General features: G+C 49.7%; 1 protein-coding gene across 1 annotated transcript in view; it reads right to left on the bottom strand.

Annotated features, from left to right (window-relative positions):
• Olfml2b (olfactomedin-like 2B) overlaps window positions 1–25,711 on the bottom strand; it is a gene marked incomplete in the record, with an annotated part of 36,658 nt that overhangs the window by 10,735 nt on the left and 212 nt on the right. Inside the window, 6 exon segments of the mRNA XM_005398284.2 lie at window positions 816–1,319; window positions 2,286–2,511; window positions 8,684–8,860; window positions 20,736–20,843; window positions 22,755–23,018; window positions 25,225–25,711. Coding sequence (XP_005398341.1) covers window positions 816–1,319; window positions 2,286–2,511; window positions 8,684–8,860; window positions 20,736–20,843; window positions 22,755–23,018; window positions 25,225–25,398 — 1,453 coding nt within the window.

Genomic DNA, 25,711 nt, shown 5'->3' with positions numbered 1-25,711 from the left:
GAGTCGTCTTGAGGTCATGGAGCACCCAGGCATAGAGCAGGGTTGTATCCTCCACACACCTGGAACACACATTACTTCTTTAGATCTAAAGGTCAGAGGACTTCCATTTCCTACATAGAAAGATCCTATTCATTCTGCAAAACCCAGCTCACGTACCTCCTTTAAAAACATCCCCCAGCCTTCCTAGCAGCCAGACCAACATAGTGCTCCCTTTTTCATTTCACTATTTTGCCACTCCTCCATGACAGCATTTGTCACATGAGGCCACAACAGTTTCTATGTTCTCCAGGGCTGGGCCTCCACAGGTTTTGTGCCAGGGCCCACTATACTGATTTTCATCCTTTTGCTCCCACTCTCATATGATCCTGGGACATTCCCTCTGTGGGAATCCTTTGCTATTTCATGGCCTGATGAACTCACTGTGGAAAACTTGACCACTGTATAGATACTTTGATTCCCATCACAAAGCCTGTTCTATAAATGTTTACAAAACTGATGGATGTAGGCAAGGTCTTGGCTCCATTCATTTATATATCTCAAAAAGGAGATTCCCACCATTGTTCTGGTCACATTTTAAAAACATAACCCTTAGATATTGACACTAATTATTGGTCAAGGGTGTAACTCCACCTGCCTTTCTTTTTGTTTCATTTGCTTTTGCTTTGGCAGTTCTGGGGATGAACCCACCACTCTGCACATGCCAGACAAGCCTCAATCATGAGCTGTATCCCCTTGCCTTTCTTGATGAGAAATTACATCTTTCTTTCTGTTACCTGAGCTGCCTGGGAGACCAGGAGAAGGTGGGATGAACTCACCTATCACATTCCGGATGTCATCTTCTTCCTCAGGGGTCAGGGTGGGGCTAGCTGGGGCTGTCCCCTGTTCGGCAGTTGCATCCTTCCCCAGTGAGTCTGTCCTGACCATGGTGGGTGGCACAGGAGCTATGTACATTGCTTCACCAAACACATCTCCAGGAGTTGCTGAGGCTGGAGCAGCTGAGGTTGGAGGTAGCTGGGTGGCTGTGTGGGCCACGGTGGTAGAAGGGACCTGAGCAGAAGGTGGTTCCCTCATGGAATCTGGGACCACTGAGGTGGTCTGGAGTGTTGGTGAGAGCTGTCCCACTGAGTCCTGGAAAGCAGGCTCGGTGGCAGGCGCTGAGGACTGGGGCATGGTTTGGACACTTGGGGCAGCTGTCACAGCAGCACTGTGATGGGTGGCTCCTGGCCTCTGCATGGGACTGGTCAGCAGGTCATCATGTCTCAAGAGCTGGTCTTCAATTAGCAAATCCACTCCGTTTTCACCACTGAAAAGCTCATCGTCTGTGGAACAAACACAACAGTCACTGATGGTGTGGAGAGAGGATCAGCTTGGCTGAGACGGGTGGTGAGCAGTGGGTAAAAGAGGCTCCTGCCCTCAACTTGGTGGCCTGCTTTGGAGATGCAGCCCACTGGGATTTAGAAGAGAGGACAAGAATAGAAGGATACTGTATTTCCTGGAAAGTCTCTCTGAACAGACTGTGCCATATTCCACCCAGAACTTGGATCCCTGGAGGGAGGCACAGGCCTAAGCTCTGAGCCCTGAAGTCCAGGAAGAAACTCAGCATCTGGCCCATTCATCTGACAAATGGACAACACAGGGAGCAAAACAACAACCCCTGAGCTCAGGAGCTTCTTTCTCGGGGTGGAGACACCAGATAATAGACAGGCTGCAGTTTTTAGATGCTCTGGGAGAAAAGTAGAGTAGGGTAAGGAGGGTCTAGAAGGCTGAGAGGAGCTGAGTGTGGGGACACGCGCCTGTAATCCCAGTACACTGGTAGCCTGAAGCAGGAAGGCTGCAAGTTCAAGTTCAGCCTGAGCAACATATTGAGACCTTGTCTCAAAATAAAAAATAAACAAAACAAATAAATGATGGGGAGAGGGCTAATCTACATTCTGTGAAACATAAGGGGAGATTTTGGTGACTCAGACATCTCAGGGCCTACAGAAAAGAACAGGGTGGCAGAAGCCTGCCATGTGGCCGCTACAAACAGGAAGGACTAGACTAGAGGGCATTGAAGTCCCTTCCTGCTCATCCAAGCTCTGCTGCATGGTTCAGCAAGCCCAGAGAGGGTAACTGACTTGCCCAAGGCCACTCAGCAAGGTGTAAGGAAACGCAACGTAACTGTGCATAACTACAGTGCGGGGCCACGGCAGGAATCAGACTAGAGAAGGCTGCCGGGCAATCACTCTCCATGTGGTCCAGATGGCAACTCCCGCCCTTCCCAGCCTCTGTAGGCCCCAACTCACGCTGCTCTTCAATGTCGTTCTCTTCCTCAGAGACCTTAGCTTTATAATAGGTGATGCCCCGGATGATGGTGGGCTTGGAGGCTGGCTGGCCCCTCAGGTGGACCTGCCTCCGCAGGGGCCGCTGTGGCTTCACCACCTTAGGCGGGGACAGGGGCTGCGTCTGCAGGAGCTGGATGGAGTTGATCTGCTGGGACACGGTCTCCTCCTGCAGAAACCGCTCTTCATACTGCTCCAAGGAGGGGACACAAAGGAAGACCTTTCTGGTCAGAGAAAGTGTGGCCAGGCAGAAGCCCTGCCAGCAACAGCAGCGTTCTCAAGGGCTGGATCCCAGCCTCGGTGCTTTCTGTATGTGTACATGTGCGGGCTACTTGGAACTTTTCATCAGCCCTATGCAGTGGACTCATTTTGACCATACTCATGTGCAGTCAAGGATACAGAGGCATGTAAACTGCTCCAAAGGGGCCTCACAATGGTAAATGGCAGAGGCAGGATTTCAACCCAGGCAGTCTGGCTCTAGCATCAGTATCTCTGACCTCGACACTACTCTGTGCAGAGTGTGTTGTGGTCTTCCCAGCTCTAACCCAGGCCTGGGAATCCTGGGGGACTTAGATCTAAGATGCTTCCAGTGAGCCCAGTGTGAAGAGCAGGGTGCCAGGTGGGCCATGAACCCTGAGGACCAAAGTGCCCATCACCTCTAGATGAAGCCTGACAGTTTAGGCTTTCTAAAACACCCATCACTCTAGCCCCCAAACATCTCTCTAGCATGCAGAATAAAGCAATAAAGTCCAAAATCCTGGACCAGGTGATCAGAGCTCTTAAAAACTGACTTAGACCCAGCTCTGCATACCCATACACCCTCGGCCGCTTTCTCTCAGTTTTTTGAAACAGGGTCTCACTATATAGTTCAGGCTGGTTTTGAAATTACTATGTACCTCAAGTTGGCCTCAAACTCATGGGGATCCTCCTACTTCAGCCTCTTGGGTGCTGGGATTATGGGCATGTGCCACCACACCTGGCTTCCACCTTTCTGTCTTGCCCTTCCCCATGCCCCAGTGGTCTGGCTCACTCCTGGACCTCTTGGCTCTCCTGAGCAGCTGGATATATGCTTGGGCTGTTTTTGTCTGGAAAACCCTTACATCCCATACATAGCCTTTTACCAAAATCTCCTTGTTTCTCCAGGCCCAGCTACAATCTCAGGTCTCCAAGGAAATACTCTAGAGCTTCTGCACCCTTCTCTTTGTGGCAGACACTTCCGACTCCCTAAATCTCTGCCCCTTGTTCCTCACTGACAGACATGGGTTTGACGGGCATGAATGTGGACTGAGTTCTAGCCAGTGAGGTATAGACAGAAGCTGGTAGAGATTTGGAGTTCTCTAAAAGAAGCACTGATGAAGCTAGGAGGCATCTTTTGCTCTCCTCCTCATTTTCCTGGCTCCAAAAGTGATCAGAATTGCTGGAGCTGAACAGCCACCTTGTGACGAAGAGGGGATTTTGAGGATGGAAGTCACCATGTCTCGAGCTAATGTGGCCTCCAGAGCTCTATTCTGTGAAAGAACAATAAACCTCCCACTGCTTAAGGCACTGTCTCTGGGCCTCTTACTCAAAACCGAACACAGTCCCCACCAGACGTTTCTATGACAGCACCTTTCCTCTGCTGCTGTCCATGTACAGAGAGAACCTGAAAGAGCCGAGACCCCTCCCAGTCATCTTTGATTCCCCTGCCGGGATGCATCCTCATATTTATCTTTGTATTGCAGTACTGGGGAATGGAACCCAGGGCTCATGTATACGGGTGAGCCCTCTACCACTGAGCTGCAATCTCAGCCCTTTTTATTTCTAATCTGATACAAGGTCTCACTAAATTGCTCATGCTAGCCTCAAACTTGTTATCCTCCTGCCTTAACCTCCCAAGTAGCTGGGATTAAGGCCCACTCCTGGAATTCTGGCAAATCAAATGATGCTTTCAGGTGGGCAGCCCATGACTTATTGTGTGGGTATCTTGAAAACGTCGCCGTGACAGTTCTGGTTGTGCAGAAGGACCACTTTGTCCTTCACAGAACTCCTGCCCAAGGACTGGCCTGTTGTGTCCACAGCATGCCCAAGTCTTTAGATCTTGAGCTGGGCTGTCCAGTCACGCGTCCAGCCTAGGATTACAGCCGCCTACTTCTCAGGGCAAAGGAATGCAGGCCCATGGCCTGTGAACTGGCTGGGCTCAAAGTGAGGATCCCCTTACAGATGGGCAGGCTGCTGAGAAGCAGTGGCCGGTCAGGGACATGTGGGAACCTGAGAGGGATGTGGCCCAACCCTGCTGTCCTGAGGACTCCAAACGCTGAAGGAAGAAAATGTGGCTTCCTACACCCGTTAAGCTATCAACCCCCAAGCCTTCTCACCAGGAGAAAGCGGGTGAGCTCCCTTAAGTCCTATCATTCCAGGGCTTGGGGAAATCGACCCAGGAACAGAGCCCAGGTCCCCAGGTCCCCAGATGACTAGTGGCCTGAGGCACAGCAGGGCCTCAGGCTCCCCGTGTGAGCCTGGCCAACTTCTTTACTGAGCACAGGACAAAGCAAACCAGGCTCTTGTTGTGACCTTTAAAATTGAGCCTGGAGAAACCCAGAGTCCTCATTCCCAGCCACACCCCCAAGTCTATACTCATTTTCCCGTGACCAGAGTCTATCCAGATGGTGTTTATGCAGATGGTGTGTTCCCGAACATGCACACTGCTCTCCCAGTACACAGTGATGACAGACTCCCGGGAAGCAGGGACACCTTCCTGCCAGCCTCCAAGGGCTGCAGCAGGCCTAAGAGCTGTCCAGAAGAAATATGCCAACTGGGCCCTGGGCCACCTTTCTCTCAATTCCCTATTCTTGCTGGTGATGTGACCTCAGCGAGGTATAAGGGATTTGTAGTTACTTGTGATGATATTTCAAGGAGCACCTAGGATGCCCATGTCCCTTTCATTTATTTTTAAACCTTACATCAATGGGGTAAGGTAGATATTGTTGTCCACATTTTGCAGATGAAGAAACAGGTTCAGAGACAATGAGCAATTCTTTTTTCAGTGCTGGGATTGACCCCAGGGCCTCACCCACGCTAGGTAAGCACTCTGCCTCTGAGCCACATTCCCATCCCTTGTTTAATAATTTAAAGTCTCTAAATTATACGGCAGATGGGCATTTATTAAGTCACACAACTATCAGCAGACCCAGTGCTGCTGCCTTCAGGGACTGTGCTCTTCCTTATATCATGCCACACTGCCCACAATCCTGGCCACAGGACTAAATCATTTGGCATTCAAATGCTTGCCTCTATCTCCACACCCTCAGGGCCATGGCCTGGCTCCTGCCCAGCAGACTTGGGGGATCCCTCAAAGCCCAGTGGAAACAGCTGCCTGGGAGGCTGGCGACAGGCCCAGCCGAAGCCCTGATTCAGACTGGAGGGGCATTTAATTGCGGCACCCTGGTTTCCCTCTACATTGCAGAAGCCAGTTGTCATTTCTTCGTGGCAAACCCCAGGGACTGTCTTTAGTTCCAGGCTCTCAGGGGAGGGTGGGAATGGCAGTTTTGTGTCCCAGCCAAGGAGATGGAGCAAGACCATGGACAGCTTTTGCCAGAGAACATATAATTTCCTGGGATTCACTGGCGACAGGCTGCACTGGGCGGCAGCAGCCCCTACCGGGCTTTGAGTTCCTCCCTCTGTCCATCCCAGAGTCTGTTGCATGACTTCAGCTCCTGGCATCGAAAGTGCACTCCTACCCAGCCCTTTCCACTCCCAACCAGGCCCCGAGCCCCCTGCCAACCCTCCAGGCAAGGGCCATGTTGGAGAGAGGCCTCCTACAAATTACCATTTGCCATTCCAAGAGCCCTGAACATAAACAACCAAACCCACCACCCCCTTTCCAGCATGGGGTTCACGGAAGAGACAGACGGCTGTGGCGGGAGAGGAAGCACCTTCCCTGGGGCCTCCTGCACCACTTCCCCTCTCCAGCCCTCTAGTCTGGTCTGGGCGGATTGTGCAAACTTCAGCACTGTGCTGAATGGGGACTCGGGAGAGGAAGGACTTTGCTGAGCAAGGAGAAAGAGAGTTTGGTGTGTTTGATTTGGTTTGCTGTTTGCCCTCAGGAAATCTGAGCTGGGTTCCTGAACATACCACAGAATGTGTCATCAAGACCACGGATAAGTTCTCCACCTAGCCGACTGGGAAACTGGAAGCCAGAGAGGGCAGATGGAAGCTGAGGAGGCCAGATGGATGTGATAAAAGATGCTGGGCCCTAGGTGTGTTGAGTGGGTGCCTCACATCCCCTTCTGTCCCCAGCATCCTCTGGCTCTTCAGTTATGAGCTCAGACCCCCACAGGAGTGACCCACCAAGCAGACTAAATACATGCTCACTAACCAGTGAGTTGGAGACACCCAACAAGGAGAATAAACATAATTTCTGAAGGTAAACAATATTTCCAACAAAGCATCAGTGCAATCATCATGGGAAAAATCCAGGAAATGACTTGCCATCTCTATATTTATTTTATGGTTGGGATTGTTTTTATTTTGAGTTACATATTGGAGCGGCACAGACACCAAGACTTTTTAGAGCTTGTCATCTCAAAGTCCTAATCTGCCTTCACAACACAAGTGCCCAAGATTCCCCAAACTCACTGCTGCTGCTTGCTTGGAGATCTGAGCTTTCTTCCTCTTTATCTCAACTCATAATGACCAAGGCAGCAAAGTCCTAGAAGACCTTACTTCCTGCTATAACGTGAATTAGGAACATTGCCCAAAGGCTCATGTGTTAAAGGACTGATTGCCAGAACATGGTGCTATTGGGAGGTGGTGGGACCTTTAAGAGGTGGGGCTTAGTGGGAGGAAGTGAGGTCACTAGGGGGGGTGTGCCCTGGAGGGGATATTGGGATCCCTTCCTTCCTTCTTTCCTTTTACTTCCTGGCCTCCCTGAAGTTTTGCTCCACCAGGTACTCTTTGCTGAAAGCAATAGGGTCAACCAACTATACATAGGAACCTCTGAAACTGAGAGTCAAAAGAAACCTTTCTTCTTTTTAGTTGATTATCTCAGATATTTTCTGACAGTAACAGACAGCTGACTAACCCATTATGTTATAGCACATGGAGAAACCAGCTCAGGGACTCTAACTGAACCAGGGCCTGCTCAACCCACACCCAGAGCAACTGTCTAAGGCTGAAGGGGTCCCTTAGTAACACACCTGGAACCACACTCTAGACACCTGTGTGCTACAGCTTTGCCACAGACCTTTAGTAAGCATTTAAAATATGCAAGGTCTTTCTGAAAGGCTGCTGTCCTCTAGCTGCCCAGAGGCCCCTTTTATAACGCTTCTCCACCACTCTTCCATTTCTGCCACAAGATTCACCTGTTCCCTCTTCCATACTTTTGGATTATCTTCCAAATCAGTGCCTATTTCTTAGCCATCAGTTTAGTAAATAACCCAGTACAAGGTAACATGTTTAACCCTCAATATGCAAACATAACTAAGTAGTAACTGGAGGCAAAAGAAATAGGCACTGAGATACATCCCTAGCCCTTTTTAAATTTGTTTTTTGAGGCAGGGTCTCACTAAGTCACCAAGTTGCCCCCACGGTAGGCTCAAACTTGCAATACCCCTGCTTCAGCCTCCCAGAGTGCTTGGATTATAGGTCTAGGCCTCCATGCCTGACTATGGGAGCCATTTTTAAGCAAGTAGGTCTTTTGCCATCATTCAAATTACATTAGATTGTTCCATTTCATGCAATGGACTTCATGCTAGAGAAACAACTGGGAGGGAAGAGACAGAGGTTTGAGATCTTCTGTCACCACTTCCAAAATGAGCTAGAGAGACCATAAATATCTGAAGATCTGGGTCCTCATCTTTAAATGGGAGTACTGAGCTCTACCTAGCCTGCTTTTGAGAGCTGTGCTAAAGACCACACAGGTTAGTGGTGAAAAGTTACTGATGAAAGTATGTAGTAAATCACTAAGTCCCTTATTCCTAGCAGGATAACATTACTTATTATTTCCAAGGTGGGACATCTAGAGGAAAAAATGATACTATTAATGATGCTGGGACAATAGGAGTGAATTCAGACAAGGCAGCACATGTGTCCTCCTTTACAAGTGCAAGGCTGCTCACTAAGGCCGGATGAGATATCAGGAAAACATGGGGCCGGGACTCAGAAAATCCAGATTTCAGTCCTGGTTTTAACATCCACTGAGACTGTCTGGGCTTCAAGTAAGATATAGCCAACTCTTTTCCATTACACTTACAGAACTACTGACAGATATAACAAGACCACGACTGTGAAAGTACTGAACCTCGAAAAGCTCTATGCAAATGAGGGATGCTGGAATAGTGCTTCAGGGCACTGTGACATGAGGCCCTTGGAAGTTGGTGCTGTACCTCAGGGTGGGCGTAGGCAGCCGCTGCATCCCTCTGCAGGGCTGCGCGGATGTCTGGCATGCTGTCCAGGATGTTACCGGAGCAGTTCTCTTTGCCACGCTTGTTTATCTCCATTCGAATTTCTTCCACGTCCCCTTTGATTTGCTCATTTTCCTTGGTGAGATTTTTAGAAACTTCCTGAGAAGAAAAAGAGGATCCATTAATGTGCTTTGAAGGTAAGCAGGAGGCAGCTACTGGCGGTAGCCTTGGAGCACAGAGGCACAACAGATAGGCTGAGAAACTGGATTGGAGCCCACGCGTGTGCCAAGATGTATGCCAGGCACCAGCGCCAGGTCCCCCAGGCAGCATCCCTGCCCAGCTCCAGGATGGCCCACTGCTGGAAATACTGTCCAATCTACCAAGGTTTTTCTATAATACCACCTCATACAGAACACCCGGCTCTTTTTCTGTCATTTGGTACAGTCTGACCTTACCCACTGATGAAGAATATGACAAAAAATTATTTTCACTGAGCCATGTGAATTGGTCACTCACCTGATAAAAGAGGGGTTTTCTAAGCAATTTTATGAGGCAGCCAAATAATTTTAGCTTATTTTTTCTGTTAAGCACGAACTCTTCATCAATCACATAGAAAACTGACAGGTTGGCTTCAAACTTTCCAATATACCCATAAAGAAGTTGCCATAAATGACCCACTTGGTACATGTGTCATGTTCCAGACCAGCTTCATACTAGAAGGGGCCAAAGCCACATTTCAGTCAGCCCACACGGGGGAGTACTTCTGAGTGCCGGAGGTCCAAGGTGGCAGAGAGGAAGGCTCCAGATGCCCCTGGGGCTCTTGTCCTGGGCAGGCTGGGAATATGGCAACTTTAGCTGGGGACAGTCCCAACCACATCAGGACCTGTGAGTGCCCCATGTGGGGCTGAGTAAGTTCAGAGTAAGGCAACAGTGGGCTGGAAGCAGCTCCCTGCACAAGGTGCATGGAACTGATCAGAATCAAGGGAAACTAGTTGACCGGCTTAGAGATACCCTTTAGCCTGTGGTGATTTTTATAGAAGTTTGACTTCATTGATATCCAAGTAAAATATAGCCATCATTCAAAGATGATGCTATGGTTTATATCTGGATACCCTCTAAAGCCTCATGCACTCAGGGGCAGGGGTTGTGGAAGGTGACTGGATTACAGCAGTGATGGCGAACCTTTTCAAGCTGAGCGCCCAAACTGCAACCCCAAGCCCACTTATTTATCATGAAGTGCCAACACTGCAAATAAACCTGAAGACTGAGGTTTTAGTTTAGAAAAAACAAATATATTAACATTTTTTGTCTTGAAAAAGAACATGTGTGCCATAGGTTCACCACCACTGGGTTATAGGGACCCTACACCTGTTTGGTGCTAAGAGCTGGGGTCTGAGAGGAAAAGGAGGGTCACTGGCAGCCAACGGGGAAGGGTTTATCTCCCTCCCTGGCTCAGCCTTTCCTCTCCCTCTGACACGAGCAGCTTTTCTCCTCCCAGCCCCTGCCACCGACCATGCAGGGACAGACGCTTCTAAAACCAAAATAAACTTCTTTTCCTTTAAGTTGCAAGTGTCAGGTATTGTGTGCCAGTGATGAGGCAATAACTACGACAAACACTGTCCAACTTCGGCCCCCAGACTACATCTGAAATGCTCAATTTGATGTTTTCCTTTGGGCCCTGTCTGTGAGATCAGAAGGGTAAGTAACCTTATGAAACAGAGCATGAGTTTGCTTCCCACCCTTCTCAAACCAACGAGTATGAGACACACAAAAGCTCAGGCACTGACAGGTACAACCCTGCCTCCGGGGAAGATACTGCGAATGTCCTGGAGGGAAGCCCCAGTGGCCCAGAGCCAGGGCGATGTGTGTATCCAGGCAGACCATGACACCCAGACACCGTGGCTCCAGTGGCTCCTGCAGAGCTGTCCAGAGGAGCCCAGAGGCGCTTGTCAAACCCACCAGGCTCCAGAACCATTGTCCACGCCATGCTTAGGGCACTTGATGCATGCCAGAGTTTGAGTCCTGGAAGGGCTCCTTGTGTTCTGTGGGGCTCTGGCCAAGCCAGACTCTTGAAATTGCACAGAATTAACTATGAGAGCTGAAGTCCATGAGAAAGATGTCTTGTTTTGAGAATACCCAGAGTAAGTGGTTTTATGGGTGTGCAGTCATTCCTGGTAGGGGCTTGTCAAGGGCAGTTAAGTACAATGGTTAAGACCATGGATTCTGGAGGGAGCTGTCTGGCTTCCATCTCATTGCTGCTATTCTAGATCTGTGATCTCAGGCAAATTTGAAACTCCCTCTGCTTCAGTTTCCCTTCTGTAAAATGGTGATAGTGCCAGCACTTTTCCCTGTGGGTTGTTACGATGATTAAATGAATTCATGCATAAAGAGGTGCACAGACTATGCTATGTGTTTGTTATTTCTCATAGAAAGTCATGGCTGGAACAGACCCCAGGCTCAAGCCTAACTTGACAGAGAGGATAGTGCGGCCCAGAGTAAGGATGTGATTTGCTGAAAGTCATTTTCAGCAGTGGCAGAGCTGATTGGCACCCAGTCTCCTGGGTCCTGCTTCTGCAGCCCACCTGCTGAGTGGCACTCAGCCACGCTCAGCAGTACCTTTTGTGTTGACATGGAAAAACTGTACAAGATAAATTGTTCTTTGTAAAACTTTGTTCTTTTGAAACTGCCTAGCCCTGTAACTGTTTCATGCCTTTGTAATCACTTTCTTGACCCCTGTAACCACAAGAGCATAACCAAACATACAAAATGCCTGATTGTACCATTGTACAATGAACTGATGATTATTAATCTACCCTTGTAACTGATGATCTCACCCTGCTAGCTAATTGGAAGAACTGCCAGGCTGTTCTTCCTCACCTTTGTACCTCTTGCTTGTGCACAATAAAAAGGCCCTAGGTCACCAGAGATCAAGGCCTGATATTCTGGGAATGATCCCGATCAGTGCCCGTTGATGTAAATCAGTCTGCCTCCAAATTCTGGGAGTCATTTGGGTGTTTCTGCTGCCATTGCAGTGTCAGAGAGGCCAGGGGATACTTGCAGTTTGCTTTCAGAATATAGAAGAGGATGTGTAGATGCAGAGAAACATAGGAATACTGGACTCCCACAGACCCCACTACTCAAAGCATGACCAGCAGCACTGGCTTCATGCAGGAGCTTACAAGAAATGCAGATTCCCAGGCCCCCACCCAGCTGAATCAGAACCTGTCTTCACTGGATTCCCAGGTGTGCTGCCCACACATGGAAGCTTGAGAAGCACTGCTGTAGATGGAGGAAGCTTGGGGCACAACTTCTGGAAGTAAGGGGCAAAAATGTGTGACAGGCTATTTTACAGGCACCAAGGTCTTCCTGGGGCTGAGAGGAAAAGTTCCTGGTCTCTTCATGGGGGTCTATGCATTCCTGTCATTCATAAGCACCTTCTCAGAGCCATACCGGGGAAGTTCCTCCTGTATGTCCCTCATTCTAAGATGATGAAGCCCAGCAGGCCCCGAGATGGAACGTGTTGTTTAGTCATTGCATAAATGTGTTCAGTGCCAGCAATGAGGGATCAAAAGTAAGCAAGACCAACGAGGTCCTGCCCTGCTGAAGATCACTCTCCATGAGAGGGAATCGGTAACAGACAAACAGGAAAATACCAGTGAAAAGTATCATGGAAACTCTAAGTCAAGGTGGCTCGAGGGATACAGGTACCTAGTCCCCAGGGAGATTCATGATGTCACCCTAAAGAGGGGGCTGGGGTGCATTCACACTAGCTGCTCAGTATCAGGCCCCCCCCAAAAGTGCTGGTCGCTCAATGGGGGAACAGGCTAGCTTGGCCTAAGCATCTGTATTACTGGAATGAAACTCCCACCTGGTTGCTGAATAACTGCAAGCAGGAGTGAGGTTCCCTCGTGGTTCCCTGTGGGTTAAGGAGTGGCTCCCCCATCCTGCCCCCCAGGTTCCAGAGGCCCCTGCTCGCTAATTTACAATCTCCAAGTCCCTTTCTGGTTCCAGTGAGGAGCTGTTATTCTGAATTTCCACAGACAGAGTTTGAGGTGGGCCGGGCCCTGAGTGCCCAGAGGAGCAGGATGGTTTATTCCCCTCATGGGAGCAGCAAAGCCTGCCTGCCGCCTGAACAAACACCAGGCCAGCGGTGGCATCACCCCATCGGCCTGCAGGGCTGGGCCAGCTGGTATCCCCAGGGAAGCCGCAGCAGCTGCCTTGCTTTGGCCACCCCCACTCAGCGGCCTCTAACTGGGCCTTGTGTAGCCCCCAACTCCTCCTGGGCTTCCACCTCCCGCACACCAAGGGCTTTTTGTGGGCACCTTTCAGGAGGTGCTGGGGATGTGGTGAACCCATGACCTCATGCTTCAGGCTCTTCCCCTCTGGGACAGCTGCCACCATGACATTTCTGGTGTGCGCCACTTGGTTGGGGGAGGTGCTGGAAGGTGGTGGAGGAGCGAGAAAGGCGCCTATCCAGCGGCAGACACCACACGGTCACAGCCAAGGATCCTGGCGCTGTGAAGAGGAGGCTGGAGAGGAAAGAGGAGGCGCAGGCAGCTAGAGGGCTGGGAAGGAGGAGGACACAATTCAAGACATGGGAACTCTGTCTTGAGTCCTTGGGGGTGACAGAGCCAAGGAGCTGAGGGTGTTCACACATTGAGCACTGCGTGCGGGAGGGGCATGCAGTAGGACACCCAGAGCACCAGCTGACAGCAAGCCCCCCTGCAGATGGGGACAGGTGTCAGTGCTGACAACAGCCAGGTGCACAGATACCAGAGAGCCTGGGCAGTGGAGAACCTGAACATAGCATAGGTGGCACTGTGAGAATAGCAGGCAAACAACGAAGATGCCCTGGCCAGTGCACCAATCAGCACCGCTGGTCAGAACATAGCCTTTTTCTTTTTAGTACTGGGGATGGAGCCCAGAGCCTTTACACTGACCTACATCCTCAGCCCCTTTTTTATTTTGAGACAGGGTCTTGATAAGTCACTAAGTTGCCCAGCCTGGGCTTGAACTTATGATCTTCCTGCCCAGCCTCCCAGACTGCTGGGATACAGGTGTGTGCCACCGAGTCTGACTTCGAACAGCTTTAACAAGCCATAAGGGCCACCACCACCAGATATGTAGACTGATGGAATGGGCACAGGGCAAGGGTTCTGTTCCCAGTACTGAAAAAAAAAAAGGCTATGTTACGATCAACTGTGTTGACCGGTGCACTGAGCAGGGTATCTGTGTTGTTTGCCATGGGTATGAACTCTAGGCAGACCACGTCCAGTTTTTGAAAAGGTGTATCCATGCCAAGGTGAGGCTGTATCATGGTTTAAACCAAAACCACTAGGACTAGGGGAAGGATGGCCACAGTACAGAGCTCTGCCCAGTTCCCTGCACTCTTGTTTTTCTGACCAGAACCCAGGGCAGGGTAGACGTGGGGGGCAGTGTTGGCCGTGGAGATGAAGGGGAAAAGCCACACCACAATCATAACCAGCTAAGAGCGGTGATGAGCTCTCTATGCCCTTTGGAGAAAGAAAGAAGGATGGTGCCTATCACGGCCAGGCTGGTGTGGAGAAGGGACGAGGGACTGCACGGCGCTCGGCGCCTGGCATGAGAGAAGGCCAGAGATGTGAAGCTGAGGCTGGAGCATGGTAGACCCTTGAGGCTGCAGAATGCAGGTGTGAAAAGAAGGCAAGAGCTGAGGCTGGGGTGGCTGGGGCAGGGAGGAAGAAAAGAACCAAGGCTGGTGTATTGCGAAGATGCACCTATAGGAGGAGACTGAGCCAGACTCTGTCCCCAAGTCACAGCACCGGGACATCAGAGCATCTGAGGAGTCTGCTTGGGCAAGTCCCTCAGGTACATGGCTGTGTGTGCCCTAGAACCCGGTGCAGGTGGCAAGGCTGAGCAAAGGGGACATGGTCCCTGCAGGGGTGAGGGGGGCTGTGGTGGGAGGGCTTGAAGTTTCCACCCCTTATGCTGCTCCCTCCAAGCTCTCCAGGACACAGCTAGGACCAGATGGCCCAGGACACTCACCCCAGCTGACAGCTGTCCCCAAGCCCCTGGTAAGACAGCTGTAGGGAGAGAGCAGCTGGAAACAGATGGTGCTGTGATACAAGATAGACCGCTGCAGCCCAATCCGCCTGACCACAGCTGGGAGAGATGGGCAGGCCAGCCCGGGGTCAGGGCACCACCAGCTGCCACGTTAAATCCCTCGCCCATCCCGACAGCTGCTGAACACCCCTTCCATGGCAGGTGCTGTGCTAGGCCTGGGGAAACAAAGAGGACTGGACCTGGGCTCCCTGCTAAGGACCCAACTGGGAAGGAGTCAGACACGTGCGCAGAGAGAAGTCCCTGGCCGCTGCTGATGGATTCCTGAATTAAGGGCAACCTCACTTCCTAAAACAGCCACTCGCTCCCTCACATCCTGGCAGCTATCAGCTGTTCCGCAGCCAGCAGACGGAGGACTGACTCTTATACCTTCAGCCAAGAAGAAAAGCTTCATTGCACACGGGAGATTAGATCTGAAGTATATATAACCCCAGGAGAGAACATACACTGGCTTGAACTCATATTGAGTTGTAAATTGAATTAAATAATTGTAAAGCTGACAGAAGCATGACCTCTGACCCAGTGCTGTTTCAGAGGACACTGCAGGCAGATAGGCCCCAAGGCTGCACCTGGGACAGGGACAGTGAAACGATTCTCACTCTCTGCAGAAGCCGATTTGATCAGGAGACAGAGTGAGCACTTGGAGTGTGGAGGTGGAGGAAAAGGGGAGGCGTGGAAAGAGACAGCTCCCCTAACTTACTGCCAGGCCTGCACAGATGAGAATGACATTCTGTATGAATGGTGGAAAGATATATCCCCTGGGGTCAGGACTGCTTCTTTGATCTTGGTTTCTAACGCAGAAACACAAAAGCTACCAACCCTTTAGGTCTGGGGAAGAAGCCCTCGGCCATGCCTGTGCCAGCACAGCCTGGGAGTCGGCCAGTTCTGGGTCTGGAAAACCCATCACGGACTGAATGTACCCTGGAGTCAGTGTTATCAGGAAAAGCGGCTTCAGCCGACACACACAGAGCCTTAGTACCCATCTCACTCACAGACAGAAAGATGCAAAAGAGTCCAGAAGGGCTAGGGCTTCAGCAGTGGAAAGTGCACCACGGAAAGTTTGCAGGTTAGTATCTATTTGAAGAACATGAGATGTGCAGCCACATGTATAGACTTATGTATGCAAAGAGGCACATCCCAGGCTTACAGATATTTACAGGTATCCTGCAGCTAATCTGGGGGGTTCTTCTCACAGATTTGCAACTTTTATGGGAATGACTCAGTCTAACCAGAGTCTTATGGATAGAGGACCAGTCCCTCTGTTTGCCTTTTTCTCTGTTTTGGAAATAAATCTGCTCTAGGAATTGGTATGTGGTTCTGGGTGTCACACCCCATGCTTTGAGCCCTGCTGCTGTCAGATTCTACTTTTAGGCCTAGGCATCCTGCAAATCTCTGGGGTCTTTGGGTGCACTTGGAGCTCAAGGTGCAAGTCCTTTCTTGAGCTGAGTCAGTGCCATGCTTTATATGTATGTAATGAACAGGGTCCACTTTTGCCTTTGGAAGCTACACATTTTCCTTGTGGTATCTAATCCCCATCTCTCTCCTGGCACCCATGCTCTGTGTCCAATGATTCCCTAACTGAAACACCACCCCTCAAGCTTGCATCTTTTTCACCAGTGGGATAGGGCCAGCCTGCATCACCACATCAAAGGTTCTTGGACTGTTGCCCAGCTTGGGTGTTTTTTCTCCCTGGACCAGTTCTAAAATAGGTGCATCATGGATTTCAGGCCACCTTCAGATGAATAGGAATGATGTTTTGAGATTAATATTTTAGAACTCAGTGAAATGGCCCTACTGAGATATAGCCTCCAAATTGGCTATATATCAAGCATTTGTGAGGAAGCGTGTAGAACTTTTATCCTTTGCTGGAAGGAGTGTACATTTGTATTTATCATTTGGGATAAGTTTGGCAATATCTCCTAACATTGGAGATAAGTATAACTACCAACTCATTCATTCCATTCCTAGTTATTTACCACACAGAAATGCAGGCGTGAATTCACAGGGTACATGCATGGGATGTTCCTACACAGGGACCCTCATGGCCCATTATGAGTTAGGATCCTGGAAACAGTCTGTATCTCTATCATCACTTGCTAGATAAATAAGTTGTGGTACATTTGTAAAATAAAATAATACACAGCAATAAAATCGGATGAACAAGACACAAAACAACACAGGTAAATATCAAAAACATAAAGTTGAGTGAAAGAAGCCCAGCACATGTGTACACACACAATTCTGCAGGATTCTGTATACTACGAGCAAAAGAAAGTAGGCACCCCACATGAGGGATGCATCCTTAGATGATGAAACTATAAAAAGAAGTAAAGGAGATGAAGAAAAACCCACATCAGTAGAGAGGTTCAGAGGGATCTGGGTGGGAAAGGGCATGTGGGGTTAATATTTACCTTTGTCTCGAGCTGAATGGTGGTTACTTGGGTAACTAGCTTTACAGCTTTTAAGCTGTACCTTCATTATTTATGCATCTTTCTATGCATGTGTTATTTTTTAATGATTTAAAACAAAAGCTTCACCAAAATCATCCCTACAGGTAATGCTCCCAAGCTTGAGGCTCTGAACAGTTCAGATTGTATTTCTCTCTCCTTCCCCTTTCATCTGCAAATGATGCTTCCATCCCTGCATCCTCTGAGTGCCGAGGTGGATGCACACATGTGCACCTGCGAATGCTGCCAAGCAGTGACCTGACTCTGGGCAAAGCGCCCTCCAGATTCACGCCCTTTGTTTGGTCTGACCTCCAAAGAACTCCCTTTGGGATTCAAGAGCATCCCAGGACCAGCGGCAGCATTTCACTTCCACTCCTATGGAGCCAGGCTGGAGCAGGAGTGTTTTCTCCATTTCCCCAACCTTCTGCCTTTGCCATTAGCACAAACTCCAGACAGCCCGGAGACGTCTCAGTCCTAGACCCCGAAGCACTGCCTCTCACGGCCCCTCCCTTGGGTCCATCCCAAGACTGCTGCGGCAGCCCACAGCACCCTGTGGCCTTGGACTGTCTAGCCTGGGGCAGTCTCCTACTGGGTACGACTTACTCTCCCTCACCTGTAATCCTACTTCCTGGGACATATGGGATATAGCCACAGTTGTGCCCAGAAATTCCCTTTTATTGTTTTTAAGATGTGATTGGGAAAAACTAATGCTTGCAAGACAGATAATAATGATTTGAAGAAAGCTTTAGGTTTCTAAACGTTAGGAAGAGCTTTGGACCAGGGACCAGAAAGCCTAAGCTCCAGCCCAAAGCTTCTTCTCTGTACTGTGACCCCAGGTGAGACATCAGTATCCTTAGATCTCATGTTCTGCCTAGCTCACAGGAGCAAATGGGCTAAATATATAGGGAATGCTTTAAAAGCTGTAAAATGCTATACAAATATGAGACTATCATCATCAGTTTTGGCTGGGTAAAGGGGTGGCACACACTTGTAATCCCAGCATTCTGAGAGGCTGAGGCAGGAGGATTGCAAGTTTGAGCCCAGACCAGGCAACTTAGCAAGAGTCTACCTCAAAAAAAAAAAAAAAAGAAAAAAAAGTTAAAAGGACTGGGATGTAGTTCAGTGCAAAGGCCCCTAGTATAGAAAAGAGAGAGGCGAAAAAGAGGTGGGGGAGGGCTCATGGATATAATAAAGATCATTTTGGGTAGAACCCCAGCTCCTGTGCTCCTGCACGGAAGACACAGTCCGGTGGGCTGGTGGCACTGTGGCAAACTCATGCCTACCCCTAGTTCCGGCCAGCTGCTATACAAGGCTGCAGATGGGCTGTGGCCCAGACAGAACAAAACCACGCGGCTGCCAAGGTCAGGTGAAAGCCGAAGAGGTCGCCGTCCCCTCTGTTCCTATACAAATGTGATATTTAAAGGTGTGTGCCGCTTTAAGTATCACATTTGCATAGGAATAGAGGGGACAGTGACCTCTTGCACCTTTAAGAATTTGGTTTAATTCTTTCAACTCATGTGAAAGAAGCAGTGAATGGTTTTAAACAGGAGGAAGAGGCCCAAGCCTGAGCAAGTCCGTTGAGATGAGGATGGTGTTGACAAATCCCAATCATCTTTCTAGGTGCCAGCACTGGGGAAGGACAGAATCAAGATGCCTGGGGGCGGCTGGGGATTTAGCTCAGCGGCAAAAGCGCCTGCCTGGCAAGCGCAAGATCATGAGTTCGGTTCCTGGTACCGGAGAAAAACCAGGAAAAAAAAAAAAAAAAAAAAAAAAAAGATGCCTGGGGGCCTCGTTCTCCCAGGGATCCTTTCTGGGGAGTGAGGGGAAAGGGTCAAGGGCAGGTGTGGTCCTCTTGGCCACCTTAACCTGTCCGCAAACCTCAGGCTCCAGAGCCCTGACTCCTCAACTGAAGTCGCTGTGGGCCTCCCAACCTTCTCAGAGAGAATGCCTCATCATAGCACTGAAGGGGCCAAGCCTAAGGGTGGGCAGAGAAGGAACTGGGGTTCACTTTTGGGGAACATTTTTAGGAGTGCAAGAAAGACACCCGAATCAATCCCCATAGCTACAGTGTTTCATCATCTTCATCCCAGCTCTCAGCAGAGCTAGGTAGGAAAGTCACGCTCAAAACCCAAGCGTCACGTTGGATCACTTCAAAGTATTTTGATAATGATGAATGCACCGTCTCTTCTCTTGGCAGTCATATAAAGTGGGTCCTGCTCCCACCTGGCAGATGGAGAAAGTAAGACCTGGCTGCTTGGTAGGAGCAGACAGAGAGGGGCTCACTCTGTCCGGACACCTCGGCTGGCATTCCTTCTGCCTCAAACTAGAGGCCCGTCCTTTGCTCACATCTTACATCTATCAGCACTCACCAGGCAACCTCAGCTCCTCCAGGATACACCCTCAGAAGGCTCTATTTTTTTTTTACAAAGAATATTGATGTTTACAGTCATTTACTATTAAATTTACCACTTACAGTAATGCTCTAAAAATGAAAGAAATAGGGCCGAGGCTATAGCTCAGCGGTAGAGTACTTGCCTAGCATGTGTGAGGCCCTGGATTTAATCTTCAATCTCAGAATTAATTAATTAATTAATTAAGGAAATAGATTTCTGTTTAAAGCAGCAGCCCATTGGGCAATTATTTCAAATATTGATCCAAACACTAGATGCCAGTTAATAAGACACAGTTTCTTACCACTAGAGTTGAATGCTGATCGTTATTTGTCTGATAAATAAATTCTTTTCTTGTTTATATGTTAAAATATTGCAGCAACAAAAACAGCAACAAAAACAACGACAAAGTTATAATGTCTGTAGTCCTAACTCCTCCCAGCGCACCATACACCACTAGATAAAAACCCTGGCTTTCTGAAACCGGTCAGAGTAAAGCGAGTTTTTATGAAAATTATACCACTGGCCCATTGGTCCTTGGTGTGCACAGGCTAAATGTCTAGGAAGGCACATTACTTATTAGAAAATAAGAGAAAAAGAGAGAGAGAGGGAGGAAAGGAGGGAGGGAGAGAGAGAGAGAGAGAGAGAGAGGGAGAGAGAGAGAGAGAGAGAGAGAGAGAGACAGAGGCTCTTAAACCTTAAAAAAACAAAACAGGGAAGACACAAAAAAATTAGCTACCATATTCCCAGGAGGGAGATGAAGCCACCTTAAAACTGACAGCTAAGACACTTATTGTACTTTTACATTTCATTTAGCTTTGAGTTCCCTGGAAGCCAAGATGAAAATAAAAATACATTGGTTATATGGTTCTTAAAGATTGAAAAAAAAAATTTACAGTTTTATTTCACAGATTCACTAAACCACCACCAATGTGGCACAATTTTGGATGAATGTTTTATGTATATTTTTTCACTCCAGAAAGAACAGAAACGGTGGAGTCTAATTTGGACACAGGCTTTCTAAAGAATATTTTGGGAAGGTCGATACACTCTAAGCCTTGATCAAGAGAGAGACAGAGAAACCAAACTCTTCCTTACCTCCTCCAGCTTATCCACCCGCCCCACCAGTTTGGTGGTGACCGAATGCAGCTTCAGGAGATCCAGCCCATAGAAAGCACCTTCCAGCATGTCTATGATTGTGGAGAGCTAGGAGACAAGGGCAGGGTTAGTCCAGGCTGGGGAAGACAGATCACGGGGAAGCAGCTTCCTTTCAGGACTCCATGTTGGAGTTTCAATGAGGAAACCAGTACCCAGGGATTCAGAGGGGCCCTCAGAAACACATGTGTGCACATAGGGACATAGAGGGGATGGTAAATATGCACTGTGCCTTCTGTATGCATATGCACACGCACATGTGAATGTGTATGGGTTAGGGAATTGGAGTGTCCAATAAGAACAAGTAAACACAAGATCTAGTCCCAGTCACAAACTGTCTATGCTTCTTTTATGGAATCTGCCAGTTGCCTACACCTCCACCTTTCCCACCAGCCTATAAGCTCCTTGAAAGCCTCTTTATCTCTGTCTTCTCCCGCTACACTTCTGAGCACTTCGCCATAACAAGTAATCTATAAGTACTCAGCAAAGTGGCTGTAAACATCAATGCCTTGAGCATGTGCTGCTGAAACCCTCAACTTTATCATCTACTGAAGGCCTTGGAAGGTACCAACAGATTTTTCTAAAATGCAGCTGTAATCTCAGTTATGAGGGAGGCTGAGACACCAGGAGTTTTAGACGAGGGCAATGTAGCATGACACTGTCAAAAAAAAAAAAGCTGAATTCAGTGTTTTTCAGTACCCCAGGCCAGCATAAGCACAGTGGGATGAAGGTGGCCAAGGCTCTGGCAGCATCGAGTGCAGACAGTGCAGGCAAAAGGGGCTGACATTTAACTGGAGCCTCCCTGCCCAGTACCGGTGCCCAGAAGGGTTTGCTAGGTTACACTTTTGCAATCTCTATCCCCTACTCATCTCCTAGCCTTGCTTCGGGATGAGGAATTCCACTTGGAAATAGAAGATCTCCTTCTCCCACACCAGAGGAAGACGGCTGGCTCATGGGTAGGAGCCATAGCTGGTCAACATGTACTGCAATGATTTTCTGATTCCTAATAGAAGTTTTGTTTGATGTTGTCCTACAAGTCTCCGTGAGTCCAGTGCTAGAACTGAGTGACCATGGCACTTGGTATAGAAAGTAGTTTCACAGCAGAGCTTCAGCTCTGAGCAATATGGCCAGTTCTGGGGACACCCTGGTACTGATAAACTCTTCTCTGCTTAAGAAGACACCAGTGACAACCCATATCTGAGGGAGTAGAAGGGGCCAGGAATAGCAAGTGCCATCACACGGCCATTCATTCATTCATTCATTCACTCATTCACTTAGGCATTGTGCCAAGCACTCAACAGCTGTCACCTCATTTATTCTCACAGCTCCTCTAGCAGATATTATTCCCAAATTTTATTCAAGGAGGCTGAGGTCAGACAAGTGAAACAACTCAAGCAGGGTCATGCAGCAGCATTTGGAACCCAAGTCTGACTCTAAAACCGAGCTTAACCCACCAAGCCAAGCTGCAAGTGGAGAGGTGTGCGGAGTCAGATGAAACCCTCAGCCAGCTCTCAGGACTGTTTGAGTAGGACCCGAGCTTGATCACAGGATCAGCTGGATGACAGGGCCGGGGAAGGGCCTAGGCCTCCCTCCCCTGGTTCACTCAACAATGGCGCTGAGAACTGAGAGGGTCACACATCTCTGTGTCTCTCATCTCTTTAATGTACATGTTGGGCTAACGGTAACCCGTGACAACAATTTTCCTGGAGAACACTGTGTTCTTTTGGCCAGCTGGGCCTAGCAGCTGCTCCCTGGCCTGGTCCTCCCTGGCTGCGTAAGAAGGCACAGGCACACTTTATTCTTAATCTCCCTTGGACTCCTCAGCTGTAAGTGACTGGTTCGTTAGAACATCAGCCTCAGCTCTATACACAAGACTCCAAGAAACAGGCTTGACCTCCCTCAGTGGCCTTGCCATCTCCCGCAATGGCCCTTAACCACAGCACTGCTCACACCAGTCCCTACCTTCAGGTCTCGGCTGTCCGCCTCCCGCAGCTTCTGCAGCCTGAAGTCCCCCTCACAGGGATTAAGGGCGGACGGGGGTGCGACGCAGGCACACTTGCAAGATGAGCCGGATGTGATGGTTTCCACAGTATAGAAGTCTTCCTTCCTGGAGGTGCCCTCGTTGATCCTCTGGCAGGCATCTCGGCCCAGAGGTCTCACCACACACTTGCACTGGCAGTCAGAGCCTTCAGACATGGCCTTGACTTTGTCATAGTCCCCCAGCAACTAGGTACACACAGAAAATAAGCTGGAGGTGTGCAGACATGGGTATCTGTCGCTCTCTGAAAGGAGGCAACCTATTTACTCAGGCAAAGGTCCTGCACTAGCCAAAGAGCTCAGACAACTGCGAACCATGGAGCAAACAGGTCATTGCAATGCAATTTGCTGACTTGGACATTTCCAAGAGTTCAGTGCTCTGGATTCGTCTTGGAAAGCACTGTATTTTTCTCAAGGGGCCTTACTAAGTCCTTTCTCATGTAAAGGAAAAAAAAAAAGCCCCATCCAGGCTTAGGTTTATAAAGGAAAAAGAGAGTTGCAGGAGGGATTGGAAAGTTGGTGTTCAAAGTCGGGGACTACTGGCTTCTCTCTTCCCGCATTCACGGGACACTTTGAGGGCCTTGTTGGGACCATGGGAGGTGAGCTGAGAGGTAGGGATGGGCCGTGCAGACAGTCCACCTACAGGAGCCAGAGTGCAGGAAGCAGGTGAACAGCAGTCCCAGGGACCAGAGGATGGGAAGTGCCCCTGGAGAGCAGAGAGAAAGCACAGTGTAGCTGAGAGGGGCTCCAGCTGCAAGACAGGGAAAACTAGAAGGACATGTTATTTGCACTGAGGCTTGAAGGACAGGTTAGATTTAGAGAAAAGAGGTTGGAAAAAGGGAGACAGAACGCAATAAGGTCTATTCAACCTAAAGGTGCCTTTGGGTCCTAATGCAGCATCTGAACTGGTCATGCCAGCTGCTTCTACAACACTGAACATTTCCTCCTGGGCACTTGCTTCCCCACCCCCGCACTTACAGGAGAAAAGCCCCCTTCCACAGCCCTAAGTTCCCAAAGCCAGGACTACCTTCCTAGTCAGGCAGAAGCGTTCCCTTCATCTGACTAATGATCCCAGCAGGCAGGCACTGAGCTTGTGTGAATGGAAATGTTCCTTGGGGTGCTGTCTCGGGGGAAGCAGGCATGTAATGTTTTTCTTGCAAAGGCTGGGCTTCTTCTAGTACTAACATTTGCTTTAGGGCTGTTGTCAAACACAGAATGGATCAGTGGAAGAAAGAGGTGTAGTTCAGGGTGATTTAAGCAGCGGGTCTTTCTGGGCTGATGTCTACTTTGTGAAACTCTGCCTAGATTCCTACCAAACAGTGCTCTAAGAACCCAGGGTGGGTTCCTTCCTTTCAGAAGGCTCAGATTTCAGGAGAGCTTTTGTTGCTGGTATTCCGGAGCCGCAGTGCAAGGGATTTTATGTTTTTTTTCAATTTAGGGTCAATGCGAGGTTATGGGTGGGCACGGGCATATATCAGCATAATCATAAAAGGCAGAGTGAGGAAACCAGTGCTCGATAAATCTCAAAGTAGAGCTGACCGCTCTCCCTACGGGAAGGAGACAAAATCCAGGAATAGGACTTAGTGGAGATGCAGGTGACACTCTAGGGGTCCCTTCTCTGCCATCCCTCACAGTGACACCCACAGAATATTGTCAGATTGGGTCCGGAGAGCATGACCTGAACACTCCGAGGTGTTCCATACAGTCATGAGAGGTGGGGTGAAGAAGGGCAGGGGCCTTGCTCTGCGCTCCTCCGGTTCTCTTTAGCTGTATGGTCCTTGGTTACAGAACGGGCACCCGCACATTTTGATGACTGAGTCAGATTCATAGATGGACTCGCTACAAAGCCCATCACTACCACCGTCACTTGGTTCCCACTGAGTCTGCCAGACCTGCGTGGTTCTGCCTCTTCACTTTCCCTCCCCAGTACACAGGGGCTCACGGATTCCTCGCTTCTGGGTCACCTCACATTCATCACACACCTTCGCTTAGTGCTTCTGCCTGGGGGTCTTGCTCCAGGACATAAAGCATCTCTCCGGGTTACCCGGTCCTGTTCCACATTCCAGCTCTGACAAACAGCCGCACAGGCAAGAGGCGCTTTCCACAACCCATAAACCCAAAAACAAACAAGTATTTTCCTTCTTCTCAGGGAGCTCTGGGCAGTCTTCCCTTCGCTCTCCTCTTTTCTCCTGATTTGGTAACCTTGAAAGACCCCGAAATTTTTAGAGTAGGACCCAAGTCTTTTCCTTTAAGAAAATATTCTGATAAGTGAAAACGAATGCCCTTTCCATTGGCAACGAAGTGGGAAAGTGCTGCCCCCAACCTTCATCCGGGGCCAATTTCTGGCCCAGCCACCTCGCGGGGCAAAGAGGGGTGGGCTCAGGCCTTATCCTACCTGAGATAGAACGTTCTCCTGGTTGTCCGCCTCGTTCTGCAGAGTCTCATCCTCTGTGGGCGCCACTGTCTGCGCATCGGGGGGCTCGGTCGTCCCAGTGGGGGGAGTGCTGACCCCCCACACCCGTGCCACAAGTAGAGCGAAGCAGAGAACTGGCGGTAGAGGCTTGGCCATGAGGGACGCGACCACAGGGACCTCAGCCCCTCTGAGAACGGCTCGGGTCGCGGGCTCAGCGCAGACTGAGGCAGGAAGGTGTCTTGGCTGGAGCGTTGAGTGGCTGCCCCGGCGCCTCCTAAAGCTGGGTGCGGCTGCGCGGGGCAGGAGGGCGCACCCCGGAGACCCTGGGCATCTCCTTCCCGACCCGAGTAGTCAAGACTGTGGGGAGCGGGGCGCAGGGAAGAGGTGACCGGAAGGTGTCTCAGGTGTGAGGCAGGCGCGCGGCAGAGGCGCGGGCACGCACGGCGGGGGAGCCCGGGGGCGCACCGGC

Source organism: Chinchilla lanigera, unplaced genomic scaffold (genome assembly GCF_000276665.1).
Source record: "Chinchilla lanigera isolate Chin_1 unplaced genomic scaffold, ChiLan1.0 scaffold00061, whole genome shotgun sequence".
In the NCBI taxonomy this organism is placed as follows: domain Eukaryota; kingdom Metazoa; phylum Chordata; class Mammalia; order Rodentia; family Chinchillidae; genus Chinchilla; species Chinchilla lanigera.
Note: the sequence above shows the minus strand (reverse complement) of the source record. Positions and strands in the feature narration are given on the sequence as shown.